This window comes from Monomorium pharaonis, chromosome 5 (assembly GCF_013373865.1).
Source record: "Monomorium pharaonis isolate MP-MQ-018 chromosome 5, ASM1337386v2, whole genome shotgun sequence".
In the NCBI taxonomy this organism is placed as follows: domain Eukaryota; kingdom Metazoa; phylum Arthropoda; class Insecta; order Hymenoptera; family Formicidae; genus Monomorium; species Monomorium pharaonis.
Window position 1 is genome coordinate 29635633 of NC_050471.1, and position 27903 is coordinate 29663535.

Genomic DNA, 27903 nt, shown 5'->3' on the forward strand with positions numbered 1-27903 from the left:
GTATGTGGCTGCGTGTGTATGTTTTAATTAAAATTCTGGACTTCTTAAAAATATTTATGCTGCACATATTATAAATTTTTAAAAACATATTATAAAGAACTTTAATTTTAAAAAATATTTGAAAGTATTTAAGAAGTAAGATTATATTATCGAGCTTCAAAATGGGTTTTAAATCATTAATAAAAAGATATTCGTAGTATAGTGTAATCACTTGACGTGTTAAAATACTTTTACACACCTTCAAATGTTATTTGTTTATTTTTAAAAGAAATACTAAATATAAATACATTATATTTTATAGTAACTATAAACAATTATAGCCATTATAAAAATGTAATGTATTTATATATTATTTACTTCTTTAAAAAAAAATAAACAAATAACTATTTGAAAATGTGTTAGATGATTGTACTACACCACGAATATCTTTTTAATGATTTAAAACTCCATTTAAAACTCGATAATATAACCATACTTTTTAAATACTTTTAAATATTTTTTAATATTTATTTCTAAGCTTCTTATATTCATTTCTAAGAAGAAATATAAATAACGTATGCAATATAAATATTTTTTAAAAAGTCTAGAATTTTAATTATACCACAATTTCATAAATTATAACATAAAATTAGAAACAATGGTTTCTAGTTAATCGCAGCTGGCACTTCTTTATCTTTCAATGTTATAAATAATTACTTCAAATAATAAAAGGTGGTTCCCCGTTAATTGCAGCCGACACCTTTTCGTTTCTCAATATTGTCACATGAGATCCATCGACGTAATGTACTTGAACTACATTTTGAGTTACCTTAAATATTACATCTCTTATTAATCTCGAAACTTTTGATAAATTTGACTTATTACAATAAAATATAAATTAATGCAACTACTTAAAAATACCTTATGCAAACCATAATCTTCATCCGTCATTGGTATATTCAACGGTTGTGTAGGTTTTAACAAGGTTATAGGAGAATTAATGGGTGACAATGTAGAAGGATCGTAGTTTCGAATAGCGGATGAATGTTTGTAAACTGTGGTACACAGCGTTTTTAAATTTGCTGGGGATAGTAACGTATTCATAACTAAAAACGATCTTGCGAAAATATTATATCGCTCCTCCCAGGTATTACAATTCTCCAGTTCCATTATAATCTATGAAATTATACATTTTTTAACGTAAAAATTTACATTAAAACAAATACCAATAAATTACAAAATTATAAAGTAAAAGATAACATTGATAATAATTTCCACAAAGAATGCAAAAATATATCATAAATGTGCAATAAAGGTTAACTTATATAATTGAGAAAACAGTTACACCTTTTTACTAGATCCTGGTGAATAAAGTTCTATAATATTAGTCAAAACAACCAACTGAAGATCCACATCGTTAAAATTGGATTGAAGAGATTTGTATATCATTCGCATTTGTTCAGGAGCACCGTCGATTAGAATCAAACGGCCTTTAAAATTCAAGGCTTCCAATTTTCTTGTTAACTCAATCGCAATAATAGACCCGAAGGAATATCCTACCATTACAAAGTCTTTTCCGTCTTTTAGTTTTGATAATATATGCTATGCAAATATTAAAGTAAATATTAAAATATTTTTTAAACTTTATGTCTCATAAAATAAAATAATAAAAACTCTACGTAAGTAGAATAAGATATTACTCGTACGATTGCTTACATTGATAATACGATCAATTGTGTCCAATATAATGTCTGTAGCATCGATATTATTTGTGTTATAATGCAAAGACGTTGCAGAAAATTTAATATCTGCAGCTAAATGACGAAATACCGTTCCACAACCGTCGATTCCCGGGATAAGAAACACTTCAGTCGTAGTATTCTGATTTTTAGTCGAGAGATTGCAACAGATCTCTGAAACAAAATCTTCGTCTTTTACAATACCAACTGGCAATTTTATCACATAGGCCTCTTTATCTGCATTAAGATTATTCTCATGCTGCTTATCATAATTATTGACGTTTGTATTGGATATCTTATTAAGTTTCGCAAATGTGAGATTAGCTATCTCGTGTGGAGTAAGAAAAATGTCAAAGTCTCGTTCCAAAGTTTGTTTGATTTCAACAGCCATCATGGAGTCCATTCCAAGTTCGGCCAGAGATGTATTTTGACTTACAACTTTCATATCTTTTATGTCTATAAAATAAATAAAAAATTATTTTTACTAGAGCTGTAATATACTGACCTGTCAAGTTATGATAAAATAATGATAAAATATATTAAAAGCTACAAGATATGTGTGTAGTATAAAGAAAAAATATGTGGTCCTACCTAAAATATCGGCGATAATTTCCGTCGGAATTCCATGTCCGATAGATCTCGTTTTCTTTTCTGCCACTACCATACTGCTAACAACAGGTTGGCTTTGAAGTAAAAACTTATCAAGTTCATCGAGGCAACATGATATTTTTTGTTGTAATGTACCACCGATAATCAATTCTTTCTCATCTTCCTGCATATCAGCGACGAGACCCACGTCACCTACAGCTCCCCATTGAATTGCCAATCCGGGTAATCCTTCCTCCGCTCTTTTTTCACAAACTCTTTCCATAACAGAGTTAGCCATGCCATAATTCGTCTGTCCAGCATTACCTCTACCACAGGAAACGGAAGAGAACACTACGAAATGTCTCAGTTTAGAGCAAAACTTTCTGGAAAGTTTATCCAAAGTTTGTGTCGCACGAGCTTTTGACTGAAAGGACTCTGCGAATGTCTCTGCGGTTTGATTCTTTAAAATGTTGTCCTTCAACACCACACCGAGGTTGAATATCGCGTCCACTGGTGCTTTGTTTTCCGCAATTTGCAAGAGGTATTCACAATCTTTGGGATCAGCGACATCGATATTCTTGATAATTAGCACCTTTACACCATATGATTCCCATAGCCGAATCTTCATGCGTTGATAACCGTTTTTTATTCCAGTTCGTGAAACCAATACTATGTTTCTGGCACCACGAAATATTAGCCAGTCTGTTAACTCCATACCAAATCCACCCAAACCACCCAATATAATATAACTTTTGTTCCGAAGGCAATAATAACGACGATATGCAATAATGGGCTCATCTAAAAGTTTATTTCTTTCCCGAATATTTATAATAATCTGCAAACATATATTGAAAATAAATATAAATGTATGAAATATTTCTGTGCAACACTATAACAAAAAAATAAATTTGTTTATTATTAATAATCACATACTTTTCCCATGTGTTTTCCACTCGCCATGTATCTAAAAGCTTCTTCAATATCTGTTTTCGGGAAAACTTTTACTTGGATAGGTTTGATGGTTCCGTTCTTAAGACCATCGGTTATCATTTTGCATAATATGGATTTATACTTGTGATCACCAATAAATATATTATCTAATAAAATTCCATAAAAGCTTATACTCTTCTGAAATGCAGAAATACAAAGAGAATTGTTAGAAACAAGATCAAACTTTCCGATCTCCAAAAAACGGCCGTTTTGTGCCAAACAACGAACGGAGGCAATTAGCTTTTCTTCCGCCAGTGAATTTAACACGATGTCAACGCCGCGGCCATTTGTTTGCCGCATGATCATTTGTTCAAAACTGGTATCTCGAGAATTTCCAATATGTTCATCCAAAATTTTAGGAAACACTTTTTTAATAAAATTTCGTTTCTCGCTGGTGCCTACAGTAGTGAACACTTCGCATCCTTCTTTGAGAGCGAGATGAATAGCTGCCTGTCCAATGCCGCCAGTACCAGAGTGTATAAGTACTTTATCACCTTTTCTCATTTTTCCATAAATGTATAAGGCAAAGTAAACTGTACTATAAATGCATGGAACCGTCGCAGCCTCTTTAAATGTCCACGCGTCCGGTATTTTCCAACATAAGTCTTCATTCTTTACAACAACATTTGCTATACAACTAAAAAAATCATTTCAAGTTAGTTTTAATATTTTTATATTAAAAAATATAACTAGTTTTTAAAACATAATTTACTCAGTATCATTCACTCCCATTACTCGTTGCCTGGTAGCGTCGAATCCAACGTATTCCATTCCAAGAGGAGTATATTCAAATAATCGTCCCCGTGAAAGAGCCATATTAAGTATTAATTTACCAGTCGCAAACATTACATCTCTAAAATTCAAAGATGAGTAAGCCACAGACACCAAATTTTCCATAGGAAATTCAATAGATCGATTATTTTCCATCCAACAAAATGTACTCAAATCACCACGAATCTATAAAAGTCAATTATAATACAATATACAGTATAATATATAAAACAATAATTTTAATTTTAAAAATTGCAAATAACAATAGCAAAAATTAAAATGCGTGAACGTACATAATTTTATTATGCACATCAATAAATCATCGATATAATTTCAAAATATTTTTGTACATACCGTTTGGTTAACGTGAGCGGTAAAAACAGGTTCGGCTTTCTGTTGTGGTAATCGTAAATGTCTGTACGACCCCCAGATTTTACCAGACCGTAATACATTAATAGTCATGTCTTTTTCCAATTGTTGTAAATAGAAGGGGTCTTGAAGAGAAAATTTAGGAGCTTCCTTGTCTTGAATAAACACACCCCTAACAAATTCTCCACCTGTTTCTTTTCTCAAGCAGTTAATAAAACCCAACAGACCACACTTAGAGTCTCCCTCTCCAACAATTATGATCCTACTATCCTCCTCGAGTTTGCTTTCGTCGCTTACAAGCGGCTTTAAATCATCTAACCAGTTAAAATTATTATTACTTATACGAACAACAATTCGTTTTTTTACATAAACTTTCTTTTTCATAAGAACAATCATTTCTTTATCGGTGCGCTTTTCAAGAATAAGGTTTAATTTGTATTGTTGCTGATACTTGCTATAATCATATATGTCACATTTTTCACGCGTCAACAGATAGCCACCTTCTTTTAGAAATGGCAAAAGTCTCTCTAAAGAAGTTTGATGTTTAGACAGAAGATTGAATCCGGCAACTATTAAGACTTTATCGTTTACAATTGGTTTGTTTATGTCAGAGATTAAAATATTTTGTAATAAGTCTTCTGAACAGAAACGATTCGGCGATGTTAATAGAGTGACATTTGTTTGTATCAATGGTATATCCTCGAAAGCTTCAATCAACAATGAAGATGAAAGGTATTCTAATGTAACATCATCCACGTCTTCAACCAGCTCAATGGCATTCACTTTAGTGATTTGATGATCTTCCAACACGAGTTGTGCTGATATCCGAATTGCCTCATTTAAAGAAATTTCGGCACAGCCCTGATGAGATATAAATATGTGCTGCTCGATAACAGTCTGTTGGGTTAATTTCCGACGAGAAATCTGAGTAGCTTTAAGCCCTTGTATCTCTATCCCGCCAGCTATAATGGTGTCTATATCTCTGTATATTTGTACGGGTAATATGGTATCTAAAATGTACACTTATATAATATTACCCACATTTTTTGCAACATCCCCGATAGGAAGATTTTACAAACATTGCACAATAATGGCATTAAAGATTGTACTAAAATGATTCGCCATAATGCAACAGTTTTGTCAGAAGGTAAATCTTAAATAATATTTGTTAAAGATTGGACAAATATTGAAACATAAATATTTTGCAATTATTTCAGCATTTAAAATTATCACGTTATAATCTTTTATATTTTCACAGTATAATGCAGCAATAATGCAATAATAATGTGCAATATTTACAGCTTTTAATCTTCAATATTTAATTCAAAATTATTATTAAAAGATATTACACAATAAATTTAACAAATATCGCTTATTTACTAGAGTTGATAGACATTTAATAAAGATTAAAAAAGAAGCACTTTGTCTGACAGATTAGTTGCGTCCGTTGGAGAGTTAAGTATATCATTGATAGTAATAGCGGTCAGTAACTCTTAAATTCCTACATTATAATACACAAATATTGAAACATGCAATATTACACATTCCATGTCTCAATATCTGTGCATCATCATTTAAGAATAATCTGAGTTTTTTGTGCATAATTATATTTCTAAATGTTTTAAACATGTTACGACTGAAACGTTTTTCTCAATTATTGCACAATTTATTTCTAAATTTAATTTTGCAAATGTGTTGTTAAGATGATTCGTCATATCGCTATTGTTATGCCAACATATCGTTTCAAAATTTAATTGCGCAAACATTTATTAATGTTTTATAAGAGGTTAATGTTTCTACATCTACCCACATAGAAATTGGCATTCAATGGATGTCCAATGGACGTCCATCCTTTACGGAAAAAACACTAAAATTAACACTTGAAAAATACGCAAGTTGAGTATAATTTGGGACAAGGGGTAAACACTCAATTTGGTGTAAACACTCAACTTAAGTGTTCGCTCTTTAATTTACTTTTAATTAGAGTCCCACATAGAAATAAAACCTCCAATAGACGTCTAATGGACGTCTGCCATGGAAGTTTAAACTTTCAGTAAATGAAACGTCCATCAGACGTCCAATATAGAGCCATTAGAAATCCATTAGAACAGTTCCGCATTGTGGACGTCCATTAGACCTCCATTAGAGGTCGTCAAAGAGGTCTATTAGACGTTGTGTGGATCATTAGTAGAGGCTTCACGGAGCCTCGATGGGAGTGAGTCCCAGATGCGCACAGTAATAAGCAAGCTGAGTGAAACGGACACAGTAACAAACGGACACAGACCAAACGGACACAGTAATAAACGGACACGGTGCGAAACGGACACAGTAACAAATGGACACAGTGCGAAACGGACACAGTAACAAACGGACACAGACCAAATGCGCACAGAGCGAAACGGACACAGTGCGAAACGGACACAGACCAAATGCGCACAGAGCGAAACGGACACAGTGCGAAACGGACATTTAATTGCTTTTATAAAAAATAATATAATCGTGTCAGTTTATAACATATAGGTATATGTACCCACCAAACACCAAGTTAGTTGTAATTTCCCACTCAACAATGTAATTGTAATATAACACGTGTGTTATATTACAATTATATTATTAAGTGGGAAATTATAACTAACGGGCACGTTACATGTAACTTTGTGTTTGCTGGGTAGACAATAACAAGTACCCATATCAATAAGTCAAATTGGCATAACAGACAGAGTACAAGGTTCGTAATCCTAAGCTCCCGGGTTCAAAACCTACCAGAGGCAAGTAAGAATAAAATAAAATAATATAATTTAAATTTAATTAATTAATAAAAATTTGTCCTAAATTTAGTATGTACTGTTGATAAAAATAATTTAAAAGAAATAAAATTTTTATTTTAAATTTTTATTTTAAATTTTTATTTTAAATTTTTATTTTGTCAATCATCTATTGAGGCTCCATGAAGCCTCTACTAATGATCCACAAAACATCCGTCAGTCATTCATCGAGGTTCTGTGAAGCCTCTATTAATAATCCACACAACGTCTAATAGACCTCTTTGACGACGTCTAATGGAGATCTAATAAACGTACGCAATGCGGAACTGTGGATTTCTAATGGCTCTATATTGGACGTCTAACAGACGTCCACTGGAAGTTCAAACTTCTATGGCAGACGTTTAATGGACTTCTATTGGAAGTTTCATTTCTATGTTGGTATTTTCTCAACTATGCTATCATAATAACGGATTATAAATCTTTTACAATTCTTTTGGCATACAATTTTATAAATCTTTTCCTAACGGGGATATTGTATGTTACAGGTTTTACGTTTTTATTATAAAACAAAACAATACTTACTAAATAACACCTACGTTTATGCATGTCTAACGTACCTTTCACATAACCTGCATTATTTCGTAGCATCGAAATATGAAGTTCAGGATCAATTACCAGTCTTCGAATACTCGTAGGAACATACAAATCCCTAGTATCGTATCCGATCAGACGCATTTGTAGCATGGTATCCATAAACGTTATCCAATTTTTCCAAACGATATGTCCTTTATTGCCTGAAACGGATGCACTCTTTAATCCACGAAACCAACCGCTATACTGATAACCGCGGAGTTTCAACTCTTTGTAAATGTCTCGAGTCGTCATTTGTTCTTCTTCATCATAATTTTCTAATAAAAAATCAATCGAAATCATTTCTTGTTTTGGATTCGATATGTCGTACGCTGTGCCTGTTACCACAACGCTATCACTTTCGGTTATTTCAAACTTCCCATCTATAATAATTTTACATCTTTTTATAATAGTTTTCCATCTATAATAATTTTACATCACATGCATTCTTTACGATTATGCTTTCAAATTACTTATTTCATAAATACCTTCTTGTATCGCAATCTTTAATGTTACATTACTATTTTTTGTCAAATGAGTAGCACGAATAAATTTTACATCTCGAAATATTATCGGTACTGTTGAGAACATTAATCCTTTCATCATGCCAATAGTTTGCCAAACAAGTACAAGATAACCTGTTGCGGGCAGCAAATTTTTCCCATCTATTACATGTCCGGTCAAATATTCGTACTCCACATCTTTCAGAGCAATTTCGATGTATCTTTCTCTTTCTACGTGCTTATCTACTTTACAGTCCGGTATAAACCAATCTTTGGAATGATTCCATCTGAAATCAAATTAAAAGCCTTGTTTACACATTATAAAATTTTATTTACATTTCTGTAATATATTATGCACCTGATCGATGGAGAAATCATAGGAGTTCCTCGGCTAACTGGAAATTCCACTGGTGGGTACAGATTGGCGATTTGCGGTTGTAAACCATAATTGTAGAGTTTCCCAATTCCTTGTAAAAGCACTTCAATATTTTGTTCAGTGCGTTTATTCAGTACAACGTTTGCTATTTTTGTGTCCAAGGATCCTTTCAAAACGTTTTGCAAAATGCTGTCTGGGGCGATTTCGATAGTCACAGCATTACTTGGAATTAGTTGTGTGGTTTGTTCAAAAAGAACGGTGTTTAATATACTATTTGTATGATAGTCAGCCGATGATAAACTTGACGCTGAAGTGAACCATTCCGTTCGAGATATTGAAGAACTAATCCACTTTGGACTCCGTTTCTTCGGTCGCGGTATTACGTTGTTCAAATTTAACAAAAGTTGAGATTTCACGGATGCGAGATAAGAACTGTGATACGGTACGTTGCAGTAGATCTCTTTCACGTGAATATTATTAAGCTGATAATATAAAAATACAAAATTTATCATGTGTAGGGGTAAAGTAAATTGTAACTTTAGTTTGAGAAATTAATATTTTTAAATTTATTAATTTAAATTTTCCATTTACTAGTTTAAGACAAAAGTCATTTCGTCCTACCTGTAATTTTTTCATAAATTTTTGTACAGATTCTGTACGTCCACACACAACGCTGCTGTTTCCGCTATTGCGGCATATTATTTTAATATCCGCTGGACATATATTTTTTAGACTTGTGTAATTAAGACTGACGAGTGCCATAGAGCTACGAATTATTTTTTCTCCAACGCATGCCAAACCTATAAAGTATGCTGATAAAATAGTTTGTTCAATAGTGAGACATTTATCCGCGTAGGCGCAACCGAGTTCACCAGCGGAATGACTAATCATGTAATCCGGAGTAATTCCTAAGGATGTCAAGAGGTCTACTAAGCCAATCTACAAATATGTACAAATTATATTACAATCAGACACTATATGTATTTAAAAATATTAATTAATCATAAAATAGTAAAATATAATTTAAGATATATCTTTATAAATATATATATATATATATATATATATATATATATATATCTGAAAACAAAATATAATTTAACACATCTTAAATATAGCACACATCTTTCAAGAAGCTTTTTGAAAGATGTTGTGTGGTATGGGTAATTAGATAATGTGTAGTTCAAGTAGAATATAACATCACAGAAAATTTATATTTTTGTTTCAGAAATAAATATAATAATGTTAACCTTTATTCATAATACCTGAATAGCGATGATACCAAGGAAGGCATATAAAGCCTTTTCGCATAATTTTTCGTCCGCCTTTGTTAAAATATCCGTGACACTTATACCATATGGTTTTAAAACAATATCGCACATTCTTATAGTATTAGCAAAAACTTGAAATTTTAATAAATTTTTTCCTAATTTTAATTTGAAAATTTTATGTATTATTTTATTAGTTAAATACATATGATTAACATATAAAGTATTAAGTATATACCCATTCCTGGCCATTGTGTGCCTAGAGCAGAAAATATAAACCAAACAGGTTTTTTCATGCTTTTACAGTTTTGAATTTCCTTTATTGATTTTTGTTGCTGATTATTAAGTATAATAAATCCTCTCCATGGGTGACCTTCTATATTGTCTGCATGGATGTCGTGTAATAAACGGATGTATTCTTTATCTATTGGATGATTAACAACCTAAAGTAAAATATTTCTTAAGACAAAATTATAATGCAAAAAATAAAATTTACATATTTAAAATAACGTTAATATTGTTTTCAAAATATTTACTAACATCGTTTAGAAACAACTTCACAGATTCTTCAGTACGTCCAGATAATATCACAAGTCTGGGCAAGTCATCATTCGGTAAACCATTGTTAATTTTTTGTTTGTGATTCCACTTTAACAATGTATGAACATTAGCTCCTCCGAAACCGAAAGAACTGATACCTATGTTACCGTTTTTAAGTGGCATCGGTTTTTGGACGACGCAAACAGTTCCATTCATTAAGGCATCTATATCATTCCGTGGTGTTGTATAATTAATATTTGGAGGAACAAATCCGCTTTCGAATGCTATTATTACCTTTAAGATTAATAATAGTTTTAAGTTAAAATTTTTTGTACAGTACTTTATTAAAGTTAGGTAGATGAGAGAAGAAGGTTACAAATCACCATTTTGTTTTATTCAAATAACTCAATAAACATTTATGTGATACAATTTTGGTGATACAAGTTTGTTAAGTATAGATTTCTGCCAATCGTGTTATAAGTAGAAGGTTTTTGGGTATACATAACGAATATAATTAACAATAATTTACTAAATAGGAAAAAAAATGAGAGTTATGGAATCTGTAATGAGATATAGAATATTACCAACAAATAAATATTTTCAAAATTATTTTTATTTCTAAAAAATAAAAAGTTAACGCTCTTTTGTGGATCTTGCACATTTTGGCTCTTACAACTTTGCTTAATAGAAGTACTTTAGAAGTATTATAACAAACAATTTTAGCTTAGCTAGGATTATTAGCATAATCCCTTTGCACGTAACATCATAAAAATATTACGTGCGAAGGGATTATAAGACTCAAACTCGTGACATATTATTTACAAATTTACTATTTGCTTATTAGAACGTTATTATTATTATAAATTTAGGACTTATTTTATTCATTCAAACCTCTTGTGTAATATTTATTACAGCTTCTGCAGAAGCTTGTTGATACACACACACACACACACACACACACACACACACACACACACACACACACACACACACACACACACACACACACACACACACACACACACACACACACACACACACACACACGCACACATACCTACTTATACAGAATGTTTAGTGATAATTAATTTATGATTTTGTAGGTTTGCCAATTCAGGAAAGTTATATATATTACAAGGGACCGCCACTTTTTTTGGCCTTATACTACACGCCCTGGAATTTGTATTTAATTAACAATACAATAACGTGGCCATATCCATTTAAAAATATTTGCATTATAGTGACGTAGTCAATTTCAATGGCCTCGAATATGTATAGAAATTTGGAGGAATTGGTTTGTTTCAATCAATGGTACGATACTCACTACTTACTTTGGATTTCATTATCGAGTGAGGAAATATTTTTGTATTATAAAAAAACTGTCATGTGGCAGTAGCTGTGGTTCATAAGGAATAAAAAAAGACTATATATTTTCTTGATGGTCCGTAACTACTGTCCATGACAGTAACTTTCAATAAAAATTTTCTCTATATATTTTGTAATACTTTTAAATATTTCCCTAGTAAACATCGATATCTTATAGAAATCGAAAAGACATCTTATTCAAGATGTCTTCAAGGCATTTCTAAAAGATATCTAATAGATATATAAAAAGATTTTGTTGAAGTTATCTTCATAGAATTATTAAATGATTTCTAAAAGACATCCAAAAGATATCTTAAAAGATGTCTTAAAAATTTTCAAATTAGACATGTCAAAGGAATGGATATAATTTGCCCACGTTCGAAATGGCCACAGATAAATTTGATCACGTTCGAAATGGTCACGGGAAATATTGTACGGAGTTCAATTTGCCCACGTTTGAAATGGCCACGTCCGAAATGACCACGTTCGGAACGGCCACGTTCAAAATGACCACGTTCGAAATGGCCTCGTATGTTTTACTTGAACATGCGCAGTGGTCATATTGTCATGTTTCTTAGTCACAAGCGCATGCTCTGTCTAGCACAAGCCAAGCAAAAAATGCGTAAATATCATTTGAGAAACCCAGCAAAAAACGATAATGAATTCGACGTCGAATCGACATCGAAATGATGATTTCGATGTCGAATCGATGTTGATTTGATGTACTATTTCTTATTGGACCCAGCGAAAAATGGTAATGAATTCGACATCAATTCGACGTCGAATCAGCATCGAAATGATGATTTAGAATCGATGTTGATTCGATGTACTATTTCTCATTGTAAATATTTAAATATCTACATACGTATTTTAACGAACATCTTGTTTTGCATGGAAAATCGCAAACCTACATGGTGCAGAAAATGCTTTGCACGCACACACACACGGGGGGTGCAATGGGGGCCTTCGGCCTCCCACCCGCACTCACCCCGTTCAAGTCGCTAACCCATGTGCATTGTATTAGAAATCAAATAAAGCATACGTGGCCATTTCAAACGTGGCCTTTTCGAACGTGGCCATTCCGAACGTGGCCGTTTCGAACGTGGACATTTCGAACGTGGCCATTTCGGATGGCCATTTCGGACGCTCCCTGTCAAAGCTCCCTACCCAGGGAAAAACGCGAGATCGGATAGATATCGAGTAGACGTCTATCAGACGCATCTAAGATACAGCGATAAATTTTTTTCAAAAAAAAAGAAAATTAAAAAAAAAACTTTTTTTTTTGAAAAAATAAATAGCATATTTAAATAGAGGTATTTATACTGTAAAACTTTTGTATGAAACTTTTTTTTTGTTTAGTTTGCAAGATATATCGAGAAAATAAAAAAATGTCTCAATTTTAAAGGGTAATTTTACCCCTTCAAACTGTTTATAAGCACCAACTAAAAATTTCTAAATTCATGTATTTATTCCTTCTACATTTATGCCAAGTTTTATTAAAATCAGAATTTTCGCGAGGTTCCCTTGTAAGTCATAATATTTTATTAGTGAAATAGGTCTACAACTGGGGAAACCACTATAAAAAAGAAACGCATCAAACAATAATACCTCATGGGTAATGTGGAAAGCTATTGTCAAAGTTGTAATCATATTTAAAAAAAAAAAACGTTATTATAACATATATACCTATATAATAGCTTTAAATACATATCATCAATAATAAAATTTTCAATATTTAATTCTTTAATAAAAATAAAAATTATTTAATGAGAAAAATATTTTAGATATGACCCCCCAGTATACTTCTTTACAGGGACGCGCGGTCACGTGCGTTCAGCTGCTCGGCCATCAACGAGCGGTAGTGGGGGAACGGTACCCAGCTAGCCAGGCCTGTTAAAATCACATATCGTGAAAGCTTTACAGCAAGGATTGTTTCAATTTTGACAACAATTTTATGACAAGTAATTGTCTGTTGCTTTGTTTTCTAAAAGTTTCAAGCAAATTTACGGCAAAAGTTTTCATCACACGATGCTGCAAATAACAGAGAAAGACTTGTACATAAATATTACGTATAGAAATTACAAGATTTGTTCCGACACGATAAAATGTAAAATTTAAGCGAATAACAGAGCAAACCTTGCTACACGACATGACAATAAATTTATGACAGAAACAGGAAATCTTGTTAAGCACAGAATAACAGCAAATTAGTAGCAAGAACAAAATAAAACTTGCCGAGCATACTTTCGCAACAAAATTGCGACAAGATGTGTCCATAAACAGCTTAGTTTTTGTTGGCAAGGCTTGTTGCAAATAGTATGACGCACATTTTATGCAAATAACGGGGTTGCATTATCGAGTTTTAAACTTTATTTCTGACTTTACTATCTATCTCGAGATGGCGCATTTCTCGTGAAAAAGATTTACCTACTGGATTAATAAAAGGGGCTCGTTGAGAACAGAGAACTAAGTACGATTGCACCATTCACATTTGATATTGGACTAATCAGTCTAATATTTCAGTCTAATAATCATTTTTGTTGATCTAAATTTCGACAATATTTGTTCTGTTCTTGCCACAAATTTGCTATCATATTGTGCATAGCAAGGGTTTGCCTTGTTTTTGCCACAAATTTGCTATCATGCTATGTACAGCAAGGTTTGCTCTATTCTTGCCACAAATTTGCTATCATATTGTGTACAGCAAGGTTTGCCTTGTTTTTGCTGTAAATTTGTTGTTATGCTTTACTAGTAAATTTTACCCTGTTATTTGCATAAAATATGCGTCATACTATTTACAACAAGCCTTGCCAGCAAAAGCTAAGCTTAATGCGGACACACCTTGTTGTAATTTTGTTGCAAAGGTTTGCTCGAGTTTGCGGCAAACTTCGCGCAAAGTTTGCGTCATTTTGCTAGCTGGGGTAGGCTTCTGTATACTACTAGTCGCTTCTGAAATCTGCCCGAAACGGGCAACTATCTCCGAGCACTGCTTTAAGATATCTAAACGTCTTTATATATTTATTACTCAACATTAAAAAAAAGACATTTTAAATCATAATTTAGTAGTTCATGTGGCGGTGAAACATCCGCCACAATACAACACGCATACAGCATCCGCAGTCGCGGCAGCCGCTATGTAATTCGCGGAATCGCCGCTATAGGCTGCCTTTCTTGTGATGTAATTTACATTTTGAGAGCTATGTAAGAAGATCACGGTGACGGATTAATCTACAATAACAATCGTGTAGAAAGCTCTCAATTCTCTTAGAGCCTACGTAATAGATTTTTTGTATCCTAATGGAGAGAATTTCACGGATCTTTGTACCTCTCCTCGGAGAAAGCTTTCTGAGCCTCCGCATAAATCTGTATAAACCTTTATAAATGTCTAAAAAAAATTCTAGAAACGGTCTTCAAGACGTATGAAAGACATCTTTAAGATGTCTCATATACATTTTTGGATTTCTAAAAGACATTTTTTAGACTGGTATTCATAATCGAATCTTATTTCAAGATTGTCTCAAGCAATATCTTAAGATGCTAATACAGTTCTGTGATTGGCTGATCGCATCTTAAGACAGTACTTAAGATGATCTTAAATATAAGATCCGACTATGAATACTGGCCTTAGATATCTTTAAGATATCTTTTAGATTTCTTCAAGATATCTTTTAGATTTCTTCAAGATGTCTTTTAGACATTGCCAGATATCTAACAGGTATCTCAAACTGTTGCATAAAACATCTTTTAGATCGCGAATCAATATCTTTTCGTAAAAAATGCGAGATATCGAAAGAAATCGCAAGATGTCTTTTAGAAATATAAAAGACATATTTTTGTCTATATGAGTTACTTTTTAGTACTTTATTTTAGTTATTTTATTAATTATATATTTATTTAATATATGATTGAATATGATTGAAATATTACAGGTTAATATAAAATGTGTAATGAATTGTCTCATGAGACTGAAGCGTATCAAATGCACTACACGTTCTTTTACCTCTCTCACCTTCCGTCTCTCTCTCTCTCTCTCTCTCTCTCTCTCTCTCTCTCTCTTTCTCTCTCTTATTCTCATTATTCATCAATGACATCAGTAGCGTCTTATCCTTCTCTAATTACATGCTCTTTGCTGACGACTTACAGATTTATTTCTCTTGCTCTCCGATTGATGTTCCTCGTGCCCTTGAGTCTATCTCCTTGGATGCTAATGCGGTATCTCGGTATGCTGTAGCTAACGGTCTTAATCTTAATCTATCCAAATCAAATGCTATTTTATTTGCAAGTCAATATCACGTTAACAACATCAATATCTCTATCTTGCCTCCTATAATGATTGATGGCTCTCCATTGCCGTATGTGAACAAGGTGAGAAACCTAGGCGTGATTTTCACTTCCAACCTTACATGGAATAAGCATATTCTTCAAGTTTCGAAAAGTGTACATCATGCTCTTTACAAACTTAAATTTAACAAAAATTCTCTCTCCACCGAGCTTAAAATCAAGTTAGTTAAGGGGATGCTAAACTGCTCGTCAAACTTGATCGAGGTCGATAATGTAGAGTCATTTGTGCACGTCATTAACAAAATTTTGTATATATTTCTTTTATAGATTTAGAAATCCTTTTCCAGAATTAAAGTTTATGTATTAATATCAGCTTATGAATTGAATTTCATACCAAGAATATAAAAAAATTTTTCAGATTGCTCTTTTGAGACACGAAATGTTTACCAATATGTATCTTTTCTATTAAGACGCCTACGCTCAATCTAAAAGCATAGTATTGTTCCTTAATGTTCATTTGTGTGCGGATCTGACTTGATTTATACGTACAAGATGCACAACTTTTATATCAAACACATTTTGTTACGAGTCCACGCCAGACGCCGGCAATTAAAAAATTTTTTTTTATTTTTTATATAAAATCGTTACGTCCGCACACTGTTATCGTCTATACTTTAATTGTGGAGAAGGATTTTTAATTTTGTAAATGCAATAAAAAGTTGGACATTGGAACAAATTGTATAATTCTGTCGGTAAAACAGACGACTTTAGGATCCCCTTAAGACCTTAGTTTTGCTCCTAATTGATTATTGTTGTCTTGTTTACCATGGTTTGAGCAATGAACTGAACACCAAGCTTCAAAGACTTGTAAATTGTGGTATTAGATTTATCTTTAATCTAAGACAAGACAAACATATCACACCTTTTCGACGGCGTCTGGGGTTGCTGTCCGTCGAGAATAGGAGACTGTATTTCCTTGACTGTCTTATTTATCGCATTCTCTTCACCCAATCTCCTTCTTACCTTTATGAACTCTTTTCACCCCTTGACCCTTCGGCCAGGAGATCGGCACGTACTGCTTCGTCTTCGTTAACATTTCATATTCCACTCCATAGAACTTTTACCTATAGAAATTCATTTCATCTCTCTGCTATCTACTTTTGGCACTCCATCCCTGACAACATTGTTTCAGCTCCTACGTTTGGTACCTTTAAATCTCTCCTCCGTGCGTTTCTCCTGGCTTCTGAGTCTGAGTCTGCTTGAGGCTCCTCTTCCATGCTTAGTCACTCACTTATTGTCACTTATTGTCATTCCTTTCCATTTCTTGTATATGTTAATTCTGTTCACTGATAGCGAGCATCAGTTTTCTGTATAGTTACATTCTGACTCACGGTCATGTCGTTTGTATATGATAAATTTTGTTTTGTTATCTTTTTAAGTTATTGTACAGTTAGCATTAGTTATTAAGTCAGCTCACCGATTTGTTGCGATTTGCTATTTCCTTCTCTTTCGTTTCTGACGTTGTATCTTTACCTTTGTTATCACACTTTGCCCTTCAGCCTCAGCTTGGGCATATTAAATAAATAAATCAATCAATCAATCTCTCTCTCTCTCTTTCTCTCTCTCTCTCTCTCTCTCTCTCTCTCTCTCTCTCTCTCTCTCCCTCTCTCTCTCTCTCTCTCAGGGTTTGAGATTGATTTCTCAAGACGTACACGCCATATTTGAATATGCTGGGGCAAATGGTTTAAAGCTCAACCTTGAAAAATCCAAGGTCATTCTCTTTTCTAGCCGTGCTTATGCTACCAGCATTGACGTTTCTCGCTTGCCGCCGGTTACTGTGGGCCTGACGTCAATACCCTTTGTAAGTGAGGTGCGTAATCTTGGGATCACGCTAATGTCTGACCTCTCATGGAAAAGACATGTCTTGCATGTCTCTCAGTGCGTGCATCGTGCCCTTTACAGGCTCAAATTTAACAAGAACTCGCTCTCTGAGAAGCTTAGAATCTTGTCGTTACTCTAATTTTGCCTCACATTTACTATTGTAGTCTGGTGTATCATGGGCTTAGCGGCGAACTCAATGCCAGGCTGCAAAGGCTGGTGAACTGCTGTGTTAGATTTATTTTTAATCTTCGGCGTGATGAGCATATCACACCGTTCAGGCGTCGTCTGGGATGGGTCTCGGTGGAGAACAGAAGGTTGTTTTTTCTTGGATGTCAAATTTATCGTATTCTTTACATGACTTCTCCTTCTTATCTACATGAACTTTTTATCCCCTCTGACCCAACATTAAGAAGATCCGAGCGTTCTTTGCACCCTTCATCACAGACCTTCCACATTCCTTCCCATAGAACTGCTACCTACAAAAACTCCTTCAGGCTATCTTCTATTTATTTCTGGCATTCCCTTCCCGATCATATTACTTCTGCACCCTCCTTGGCTACTTTCAAGAATCTTCTTCGGTCGTTCTTGATCGCTTCTGAGTTTGCTTGAGCTGCTACTTGTGCTTACTTTACTTATACCTGCAATCTGCTTACTGATTACTTCGTGGCCAAGTTAGACTTGACCTTACTTCATCAATTAGTTACTGAATTGTCTATACTTGCTTTACTTGTGCTTCACTGCTTGAAGGCTTCCTGCTTGTCTTACTACATTACACTGCGTGCATTTGTGCCTTGCCCTACTTTTTATGTTTCTTGCAGTCCAAGTCTCATATCTACTTTGTAAACGAAGCTATACTATAAACTATTGTTTTTGTGTTTTTACTTGCTAAGTCTGCTCTCTTTGCCACTTTGTACTCCTAGTTTATACTTATTTTAATTATACTTTTATTTTTACTCTACCTGTATGCCATTAGACCAGTACTATTGTTATGTTAAATTGTTACGAACATTAACTATATCGGCGTTCAGATTGCTGGATTCTGCTAACTGTACAACGTAGATTCTCATTATATTACTTGTAATTGTTTCATCTATCAGTTTGGAGCTTGCGTTTGCTTACTTTATTTTATTTTATACTATTAGCTTAGATTAGTTCATAAGTTTACTATAACATTCAGTGTTGATTATTGTCAAAATTATATTTCTATTTATACTCCTTTGCCTTACAGCCATGCTCGGGCATAATAAATACAATCAATCAATCAATCTCTCTCTCTCTCTCTCTCTCTCTCTCTCTCTCTCTATTCGAGTGAGTATGCCTGTGCACGTCTGTCTGTGGCTCCTGTTTCTCTTTCGCTGTTTTCTGCTGTGTTTGCCCTCGGGCAATTTTTGTTGCAGGCACGTGCATACTTTCGTTTGCTTAGTTAAACGATAATTCATTCTTTCGCTGGCCAGCATTCTGCATGCTCTTTTTTCCTGGATTTCGACTTGTGGCTTTCTAACCTTTTTTGATCTGCTCCGTACACTCTGGATACGTTCGGGGAGACACTATTAACGCTACAAACGCTAACGCTATCTGAACTGTTCGTGGAGCCAATAGCACGATAGTGATAGCGAGTTCCATGAACAACTATAGCGTAGCAAACGCAGTTGCGCAGTTGCGCAGTTAGCCACTGCCAGCAATATTAACAAAATGTTTATATATATATATATATATTAAATATATATTAAATTAAATATTATATATATATATATTATTAAACAATTAAATTTTTCAATGAAAATTGAAATTATTGATGTTCACCAAATAAAAATTATTAAAGTTATTTACGATTTTATTAAATAATTTCCCAATGAACACGCTGTGAGCATTTACGGAACATTTATAAAACATATTGCACATAAATGTTACAGACCAGCAAAACGAACTAATAATGTGACAAGTATGTCATTGACGTAACGAGACTATATCTGTTACGTATGTCTGTGTTGTCACTTTTTCATTGCATAGTTACGTAACATTTACATAATTTTGTTGATGTCAATAAGCCAAATGTTAATGTTTCGTAAATGTGATGTTACTATTGTAATGTTATTGCGCCATCATGTTTAATACATAACAATTACGTTATTTTGATGACGTCAATGAGCGTAATATAAAAATTTTGTAAATGCAGCATAAATGTGATAATGTTATTGTGACATCATGTTTAATACGTAACAATTATGTAATTTTGATGACTTCAATGAGCTTAACATAAAAGTTTTGTTAATGTAGCATAAATGTGATAATGTTATTACGACATCATATATCTTTAACACCTTCCGTGCCACGTGAATCACTGTAATCCATTCTGGACTTCCCACTGTTACTATTATTACTTATTAATTATTTACAAAGCATAAGAAGAAATATAATTTTATTAAATAAAAATAAAAATAATAATTTGTTAAATAATAAATAATTTACAATTATGCGGAAATTTTGATTATAGCCTCTTGTAATTATTATATCTTTTTAGTTTACATACTGCATTTAGTAAAATAGTTTTGTAGTTAGTATGTACGCAATCTATTAAAATCAATAACATTCTACTTAAACCAGGTAAAATCTATTTACATATCAGCCGATTAGAACTTATTCTATATTATATAAATTTAAAAAGTATGTAGTTCGCGGATTGCCGCTAGGCGACGCACGCGGCATCTTTCTCCTAATGCAATTTACACTCCAAAGGCTACATAAACAGACCACCCACGGTGACAGAAACCGGATCAATCTATGTTATCATAGTGAGCTTTCGGGGCATATGTATTTTTTATTACGTCTTAAAAACACATCTTAGCTGTTATGGCTAAATTTTAGCTTCTGTAAGAAATCCTTTTTAAGAAAAATAAAGTAAAAACGACATAATAGTTACAAGAAGAATCTTTCTGGTACGTAATTTTATACGAGCATTTTACGTTAATTTATACGTAAAAGTCAGCTTATACGTAAAAGTAACGTTATTTTATACGTAAATGTGACTTCATATACGTAAAAGTAATGTTATTTTATACAAAACCATTATGTGTATGTTCCCTCTCTCTTTTTCCGATTTTGTTGCCCAGAATATGCTGACATTTTGACCAAATTGTAACTGGAAAATGACGTAACTGTTACGAGAACAGTGGAACATTGTTCTATAATGATCACATAAATGTTACGAATCAGTGTTTACTGGGTTGTTTAATTTTTAAATAAATTAAATAATAATTAATAAGTCCTATATATTACTCTTTAATTAAAATTATTTTATATGTAATAAAATAAAATAATTTAAACAATTTCCTATAAATTTTTATTTTGTTCCATTTTTCTATATCAATTCAAAATCAAATTAATTAGTTAATTTATATTTATTTTACATAATATTATATGTTTGAAGCTTTTTGCCTAATATAATTTTTTTATGTAAATTTATGTTCTTTTGCACTATGTCGTATACTGTCGCTCTTGAATTGCATTAATTATTTAAACTAAAATTTTAAAATAATATATAATTACATTAATAATCAATTTAATTGATAATAATGATACTTAAGTCGTTTACATATTTGCAATTAGTACAGAAAAGGATTGCATTTCAAAACAAACAGTACATGCAGTCTAATGAATCAAAATAGTATATAATATTATATGCATATTCTGATGAAAAATAATATTAAACTCAAAGATCCAGTTTTGATCACCTTGATAGAAATATATTAATGAAATATTTCACATAAACTTTTTTATTTTATCCCTTTTTATTATTTATTAAGATTTATTAAAATGCATTAAAATTCATTAAAATTTATTAAAATTTATTAAAAATTAATATTTAACATTTATATAGAAATTTATAAAATTTATTTATATAATAAATAACAATATAATAAAATAAATTTTATGAATTTTAAGAAATTTTAACAAATTTGAATGAGTATATATTAAGGAATTTTAATATATTTTAATAAATTTAATAAATTTCAATGAAACAGATCTGCTCTCTCTCTCTCTCTCTCTCTCTCTCTCTCTCTCTCTCTCCCTCTTTCAATAAGGAGATATTTTTAATTAAATATTTTCATTAGGACATACAAACAATTTCTTATTTTTTTCTTTCAAGAGCACGCATAAATTTTCTCTAACCTTAAAAGAGAGGTAGCACGTGATGTTTAAACAGACAATGGTGGGGATTGAGCCAAACGCTATCCATGCACTACCTCGGAAGGAGTAGCATGGATAGCGCGTGTTTATGATGTCAAACGCTACGGATAGTGACGTCATAATTTTGATAACGCTATCCAGCGTATCCGCGAACAGCGGTAGTGCTGCGTAGCGCTTAGAGTTCCTATAAGGAGAGTTGGGCCAATGTGACGGAAGTCGCCATTTTCCGTTTCATAGCATGTAAAGGCGGCAACCTTTAAGTCTTATTTCAAGTCTTATTTCATTTTCTATCCATATTTTTCGACGTTCTAAAGCTTGTGGAAACATATGCATCATTGCACCTTTTTTTGATGTATTATAGCATCCAAAAGTTCCACAATTCGGCATTTTCTATTTTTAACATTAATACAAGATATTACACACACATATATATATATATATATATATATTTTTGTACATATAGATATAAAATTGTAAATGAAATAAATGTGATTGAAAATGCTGTAGAATAAAGGAAAGATATATTTGTAAATGTAACCTTAAAAATGCTGAAAAATCTTAGCATTTTTGAGATTATATTTACAAATATCCTTCTTTTATTCCACAGCGCATTTTCAATCACATTTATTTTATTTACAATTATATTACAATTTTAATAGTATAATTAAAATACCTTCAATATAAACATTTTGCTTTATATATGGATACACAAAATACTGATGTTAATGCATTGATGATAGCTATACCAAGATTGCTAAATTGTGCTGGAAATGGCTGAAACTACCAGAAGTTTAACGGAAAATGGCGGAGCCAATCACAATCGAGAGCGGTATTGGCACAACTCTCTTTATAGGAACTCTAGCTTTCCGAACGCACTCTCTGTCTCTACCTGCTTAGGACGGGATTCATAGACCGATCTTAAGCTCAAGCATTGTCTTAAGTCTAGCTTCGAGCCGACTTGAGACTTACTTAACTAATAAAATAACAGCATTGACGTCTCAAGATCGTGCTTAAGCTGGAACTTGAATAAGATTCGACTATGAATTTCGGCCTTAGAGTTCCATTGCATAGTCAATCATTTCATCTTGGATCACTACCCTCTTTAATCGTTCGTTGGAGATGTCTTCATTCCCTGCTGAGTGGAAGAGAGCACTTATACGCCCACTATCCAAGATACGTACTCCGTCATCTCCTTCCGATACACGTCCGATCGCCAACCTGCCTGAACTGTCCAAAATTCTTGAAAGGGTAGTGACTGATCAAATCACCGACTATCTAAATGAGCACAACCTCTTTGATTCCAGGCAGTCTGTTTATCGTACTGGGCATAACACCCAATCCGCTCTTTTATGTGTGTGCGACGACATCAAAGCCGGGATCGATCGAGGCCTTGTTACTGTTTTGGTGCTCTTCGACTTCAGTAGGGCATTCGACACCGTTCCTCATATACGTCTGCTTGCTAAATTGAAGATGCTTGGGTTTTCTTCTTCTGTAGTCTCATGGCTCTACTGGTATTTGACCAGCCGCCTTCAGGCTGTAGCTGACGATGTAGGTAATTGCCCGGAGTGGCTTCCTATTACTTTGGGTGTCCCTTAAAGTTCTGTCCTCGGTCCACTTTTATTTTCCCTTTTCATTCAAGATATTGCTAAGATCTTATTGTTCTCTAGTTACATGCTTTTTGCGGATGATCTCCAGATTTATCGCTCTTGTCCCCCGTCGGAAATACTTCATTATCTTAAATTGATCACCAGTGATGTGAGAGCCATTCATGACTATGCTATGGCAAATGGTCGAACACTGAATCTTGCCAAGTCTAAGGTTATTATATTCGGTAGTCAATTTCACACAAATAACATTAATATTTCTCTACTTCCTCCAGTGACTGTTGACCATACACCCCTACCTTTTGTAAGTGAGGCAAGGAATTTAGGGGATATCTTTACAGCTAACTTATCCCGGAGAAAGCACATTCTGCATGTCTCTCAATCTATTCATCACGCTTTATATCAACTTAAGTTTAACAAGAATGCTCTCTCCACTAAGCTTAGAATTAAACTTGTAACCACTTTGATCCTGCCTCACATCGATTACTGTTGTCTTGTATATCATGGTTTGAGTGATGAACTTGATACTAAATTACAGAGATTGGTCAACTACTGCATCAGATTTGTTTTTAACCTTAAACGTGATGATCACATCACGCCGTTTAGGCGTCGCCTGGGTTGGCTCTCAGTAAAAAATCGGAGGCAGTTTTTCCTTGGCTGTCTAACATTTCGCATTCTGAATATGCCTTCTACTTCTTACTTAAACGAACTCTTTATTCCCATTAATCCATTAGTGAGAAGATCCAACCGAACTGCTTCAACTTCGCATATCTTTAATATCCCTCACTATAGGACTACCACTTATAGGAATTCTTTCTTATTATCTGCTATTTATCTCTGGCATTCACTTCCTGACAGTATAGTATCTGCATCTTCCTTCCTTACCTTTAAGTCTCTCCTTTGCTCACATTTGCTTGCTTCCGAATTTGCATGACGTATCTTCTTATGCTTGCCTTTTCTATATCTCTGTCCTACTTATCCACTTTATCTTAGCTTTAATTCACATCTTAGTTTAATTTTTAGTCTTAAGAACTAGTTTGAGAAAGATATGTCGCTATGACAACCCAGACAGTACTTTCTTTACGCCTATTCTTTACTACCTATTTAACTATTATTGGAATATTGTGTATTTTATAATTTGTGTCCTGTATCTTTGCCCTTTAGTTTATACTTGGGCATAATAAACGAAAATCAATCAAATCAATCAATCAATCAATCTCTCTTTCTCTAACTCTTTCTATAACTATTCAACTGACATTTTGCTTTTTCTTAACAGTAATAATGATATAAAGAAAATGCGATAACTAAAATGAATTTGCATATAAATTATATTATATACTTATTTATCATTATACTTTGACTGGGACTTACAGTTCGAGCTTCCATTCCATTAAGCCCGTGTCAAAAATTGAAATTCAGATTGAATTAAAATGTAATCACAAAAAACAAAACCAATATTTTGTTCTAATTTGTCAAATTTTAATTAAATCTCAATTTCAATATTTTATTTGATACAGACTTTAAAAATATCTTAAGAATGCATTTATTATAAAAATAAATGAGATACCTGTCACTACAAAATGAATGATATCATAACAAAAATTACCTTTTTAAAAAAAGTCTAAAAAAGCGCCAAGTATATGCGCGCAAACTCTCCCCCTCAAAAATCTATTTTTATACAAAACAAAATGCTCTTAAAAATGTATTCTTGTACAAAACAATTTAGATTTGATATTACATAATAAAAGTATGAAGTTTTTTTTTTACAAAAGTAATGATATGAAGATAATGCGCCAACTACCATAAAAACGGATGTTTATACGAACTAGAACATCTACTTTTTTATTATCATTATTTGGCTGGCATTTATAGCTTAATTTTTTACAGGCGCACAGCAGCCAATAATTTAATATACAAGACTCATATTTATAGTTTGATCGCATATTTAAGATCTTAACTTTATTGTTAAATACTTCGTAGTTAACGAAATTATATCTAAACTTAAGACAATCTTAAAGCCATATCAAACTATAAAGATTGAGATTGAGATTAAATTGGAATTTAACCAATTAAAGCAAAGTTAAAGAATATTGATTTTGTTCTTGATTAGTTACATTTCAATTTAATCTCAATATCAATCTTTAATCTGATACATGTTTAACGAAAAATCAAACTCTAAATGCCACCCAAAGGATAATAATAAAAAAGTAGATGTTCCAGTTCGTATGAACATCCATTTTTATAGTTGGCGCATTATCTTCGTATCATTACTTTTGTAGAATAATTCATACTTTTATTATGTAATATCAAATCTGAATTGTTTTGTACAAGAATACATTTTTAAGAGCATTTTGTATTGTATAAAGTACATTTTTGAGGGTGAGGGTTTGCGCGCTATACTTGGCGCTTTTTAGACCTTTTTTAAAAAGATAATTTTTGTTGTGGTATCATTCATTTTGTAGTAACATAGTGATTATCTTCAAATCATGACTTTTGTAGAAAAAAAACTTTATACTCTTATTTTGTAATGTCAAATCTAAATTGTTTTAATAATCCATAACCTAATTGTTTAAATAATCCATAACCACTTTCTCTTCTCTATTTAATTGTACATTATTAATGTTTTATATTATATTAATTGTAACCAGAATAAAATTACATAGAAGTTTTTCCCAATGTTCTAATAAATCTTTATGTTCCGATACAATAAAATAACAGGTTAAACTATTTTTATGTAAAATAATTTTTGTATTTTTGTATAAACTTCTTTTTTCTTTTAAAATTTACCCTTATTTGTTACACTCTGATATGTATTTACTACAATATTATATGTCATTGATTCATATATATACATAATTCGTTTAATATGTATAATAGAAATTACAACCAATAACAAATGAATTGCATAAATTATTTATTTAGTTGGCAGCCCGCAATTACACCGTTCAATGGAATCAAGTTGCTTTTTCATTGATTTTACAGCATTTTTTTTAGTGTATTAAAAGTATAATAAAATTTACTAAAAGTATACTAAATTTTACTAAAAAGTGTAGTAAAATTCTTTGAGGTCACACATCATCCTACAATTACCAGATTTGAGGGTAAATTTTAAGAGAAAACTCTCTCTATGTATGTGTAATATATAAAAATTAATATATAAATATATAAATAGATAAAATAAATATTATTTTAATATATTATATAAATAAGAAAATTATTTATTTTACCTTGGCAATCTGAGTCAAGCCACTTGCTGGTTCAGCATGACCAAGATTAGATTTTACGGAGCCAATCATTAATGGAGTTTCTCTATTTGTACACAAAATGTTCTGAATTGCACCAATTTCCTGAGGATCGCCAACTTTGGTTCCGGTACCATGTGCTTCAATGTAATCCAAGCAAGATGTTGGTATTCCGCACTCATTGTAAAATTCTGTTAGTAAAGTACTCTGCATGGAAAGTGATGGGTATGTTATTCCTTCTTGTTTGTAACCATCGCTGTTTATTTTAATATGTGGACATATAGCATAAATCCTTTTTGCATTCTTTGCTTTTTGTAGGTATATTACTGCCACCGTTTCAGCACGCACAAAACCATTTGCAGCGGAATCGAAAGGTCTGCAATAACCATTAGGTGACAAAATACCTGTAAGATGAGAAATATAAAGAAGACATGTTTTGTTTTATATTTGATAAGTTTATTCATCAAAAGCATTATATGGAACTATTTGTTTTGTCCATCAAAAATATTATCCAACTTTGCCAAAATCTCATTACAATTTTTATATAATCAGAGTGTATATTGAAGTTATACAATCTGTCAGATTATATTTCTTTTGTAAATGGAGAAATATTTTTCTTTAATTCTTATACGTAAGGTAGTCTGTACGTATATTTATTGTAATAACTGTAATATTTAAAAAAAATACCAAGATTATGAAATTGTTGACTTATAGCTGGACTAAAACATAGATTTGCAGTCCCAATTATCGCGTCTTCACATATTCCTGACATAATATAATTATAACCAAGTGCCACAGCATAAAGGCTAGAACTGCATGCTGTA

At 32.4% G+C, this 27903-nt stretch overlaps 1 protein-coding gene across 1 annotated transcript; it reads right to left on the reverse strand.

The window, feature by feature from the left end:
- Positions 1-335: 335 nt before the first annotated feature.
- Positions 336-27891, reverse strand: LOC105831721 (fatty acid synthase-like; the record flags this gene model as incomplete). Its single annotated transcript, XM_036287021.1, is given in 17 exon segments — positions 336-808; positions 901-1155; positions 1327-1581; positions 1696-2174; positions 2310-3141; positions 3240-3933; positions 4009-4253; positions 4422-5446; positions 7819-8214; positions 8320-8621; positions 8693-9192; positions 9332-9649; positions 9976-10136; positions 10217-10421; positions 10519-10812; positions 27065-27483; positions 27767-27891. Coding segments are annotated over 17 exon segments (6616 nt in total), but the record flags the coding sequence as incomplete, so codon positions are not given.
- Positions 27892-27903: the final 12 nt, after the last annotated feature.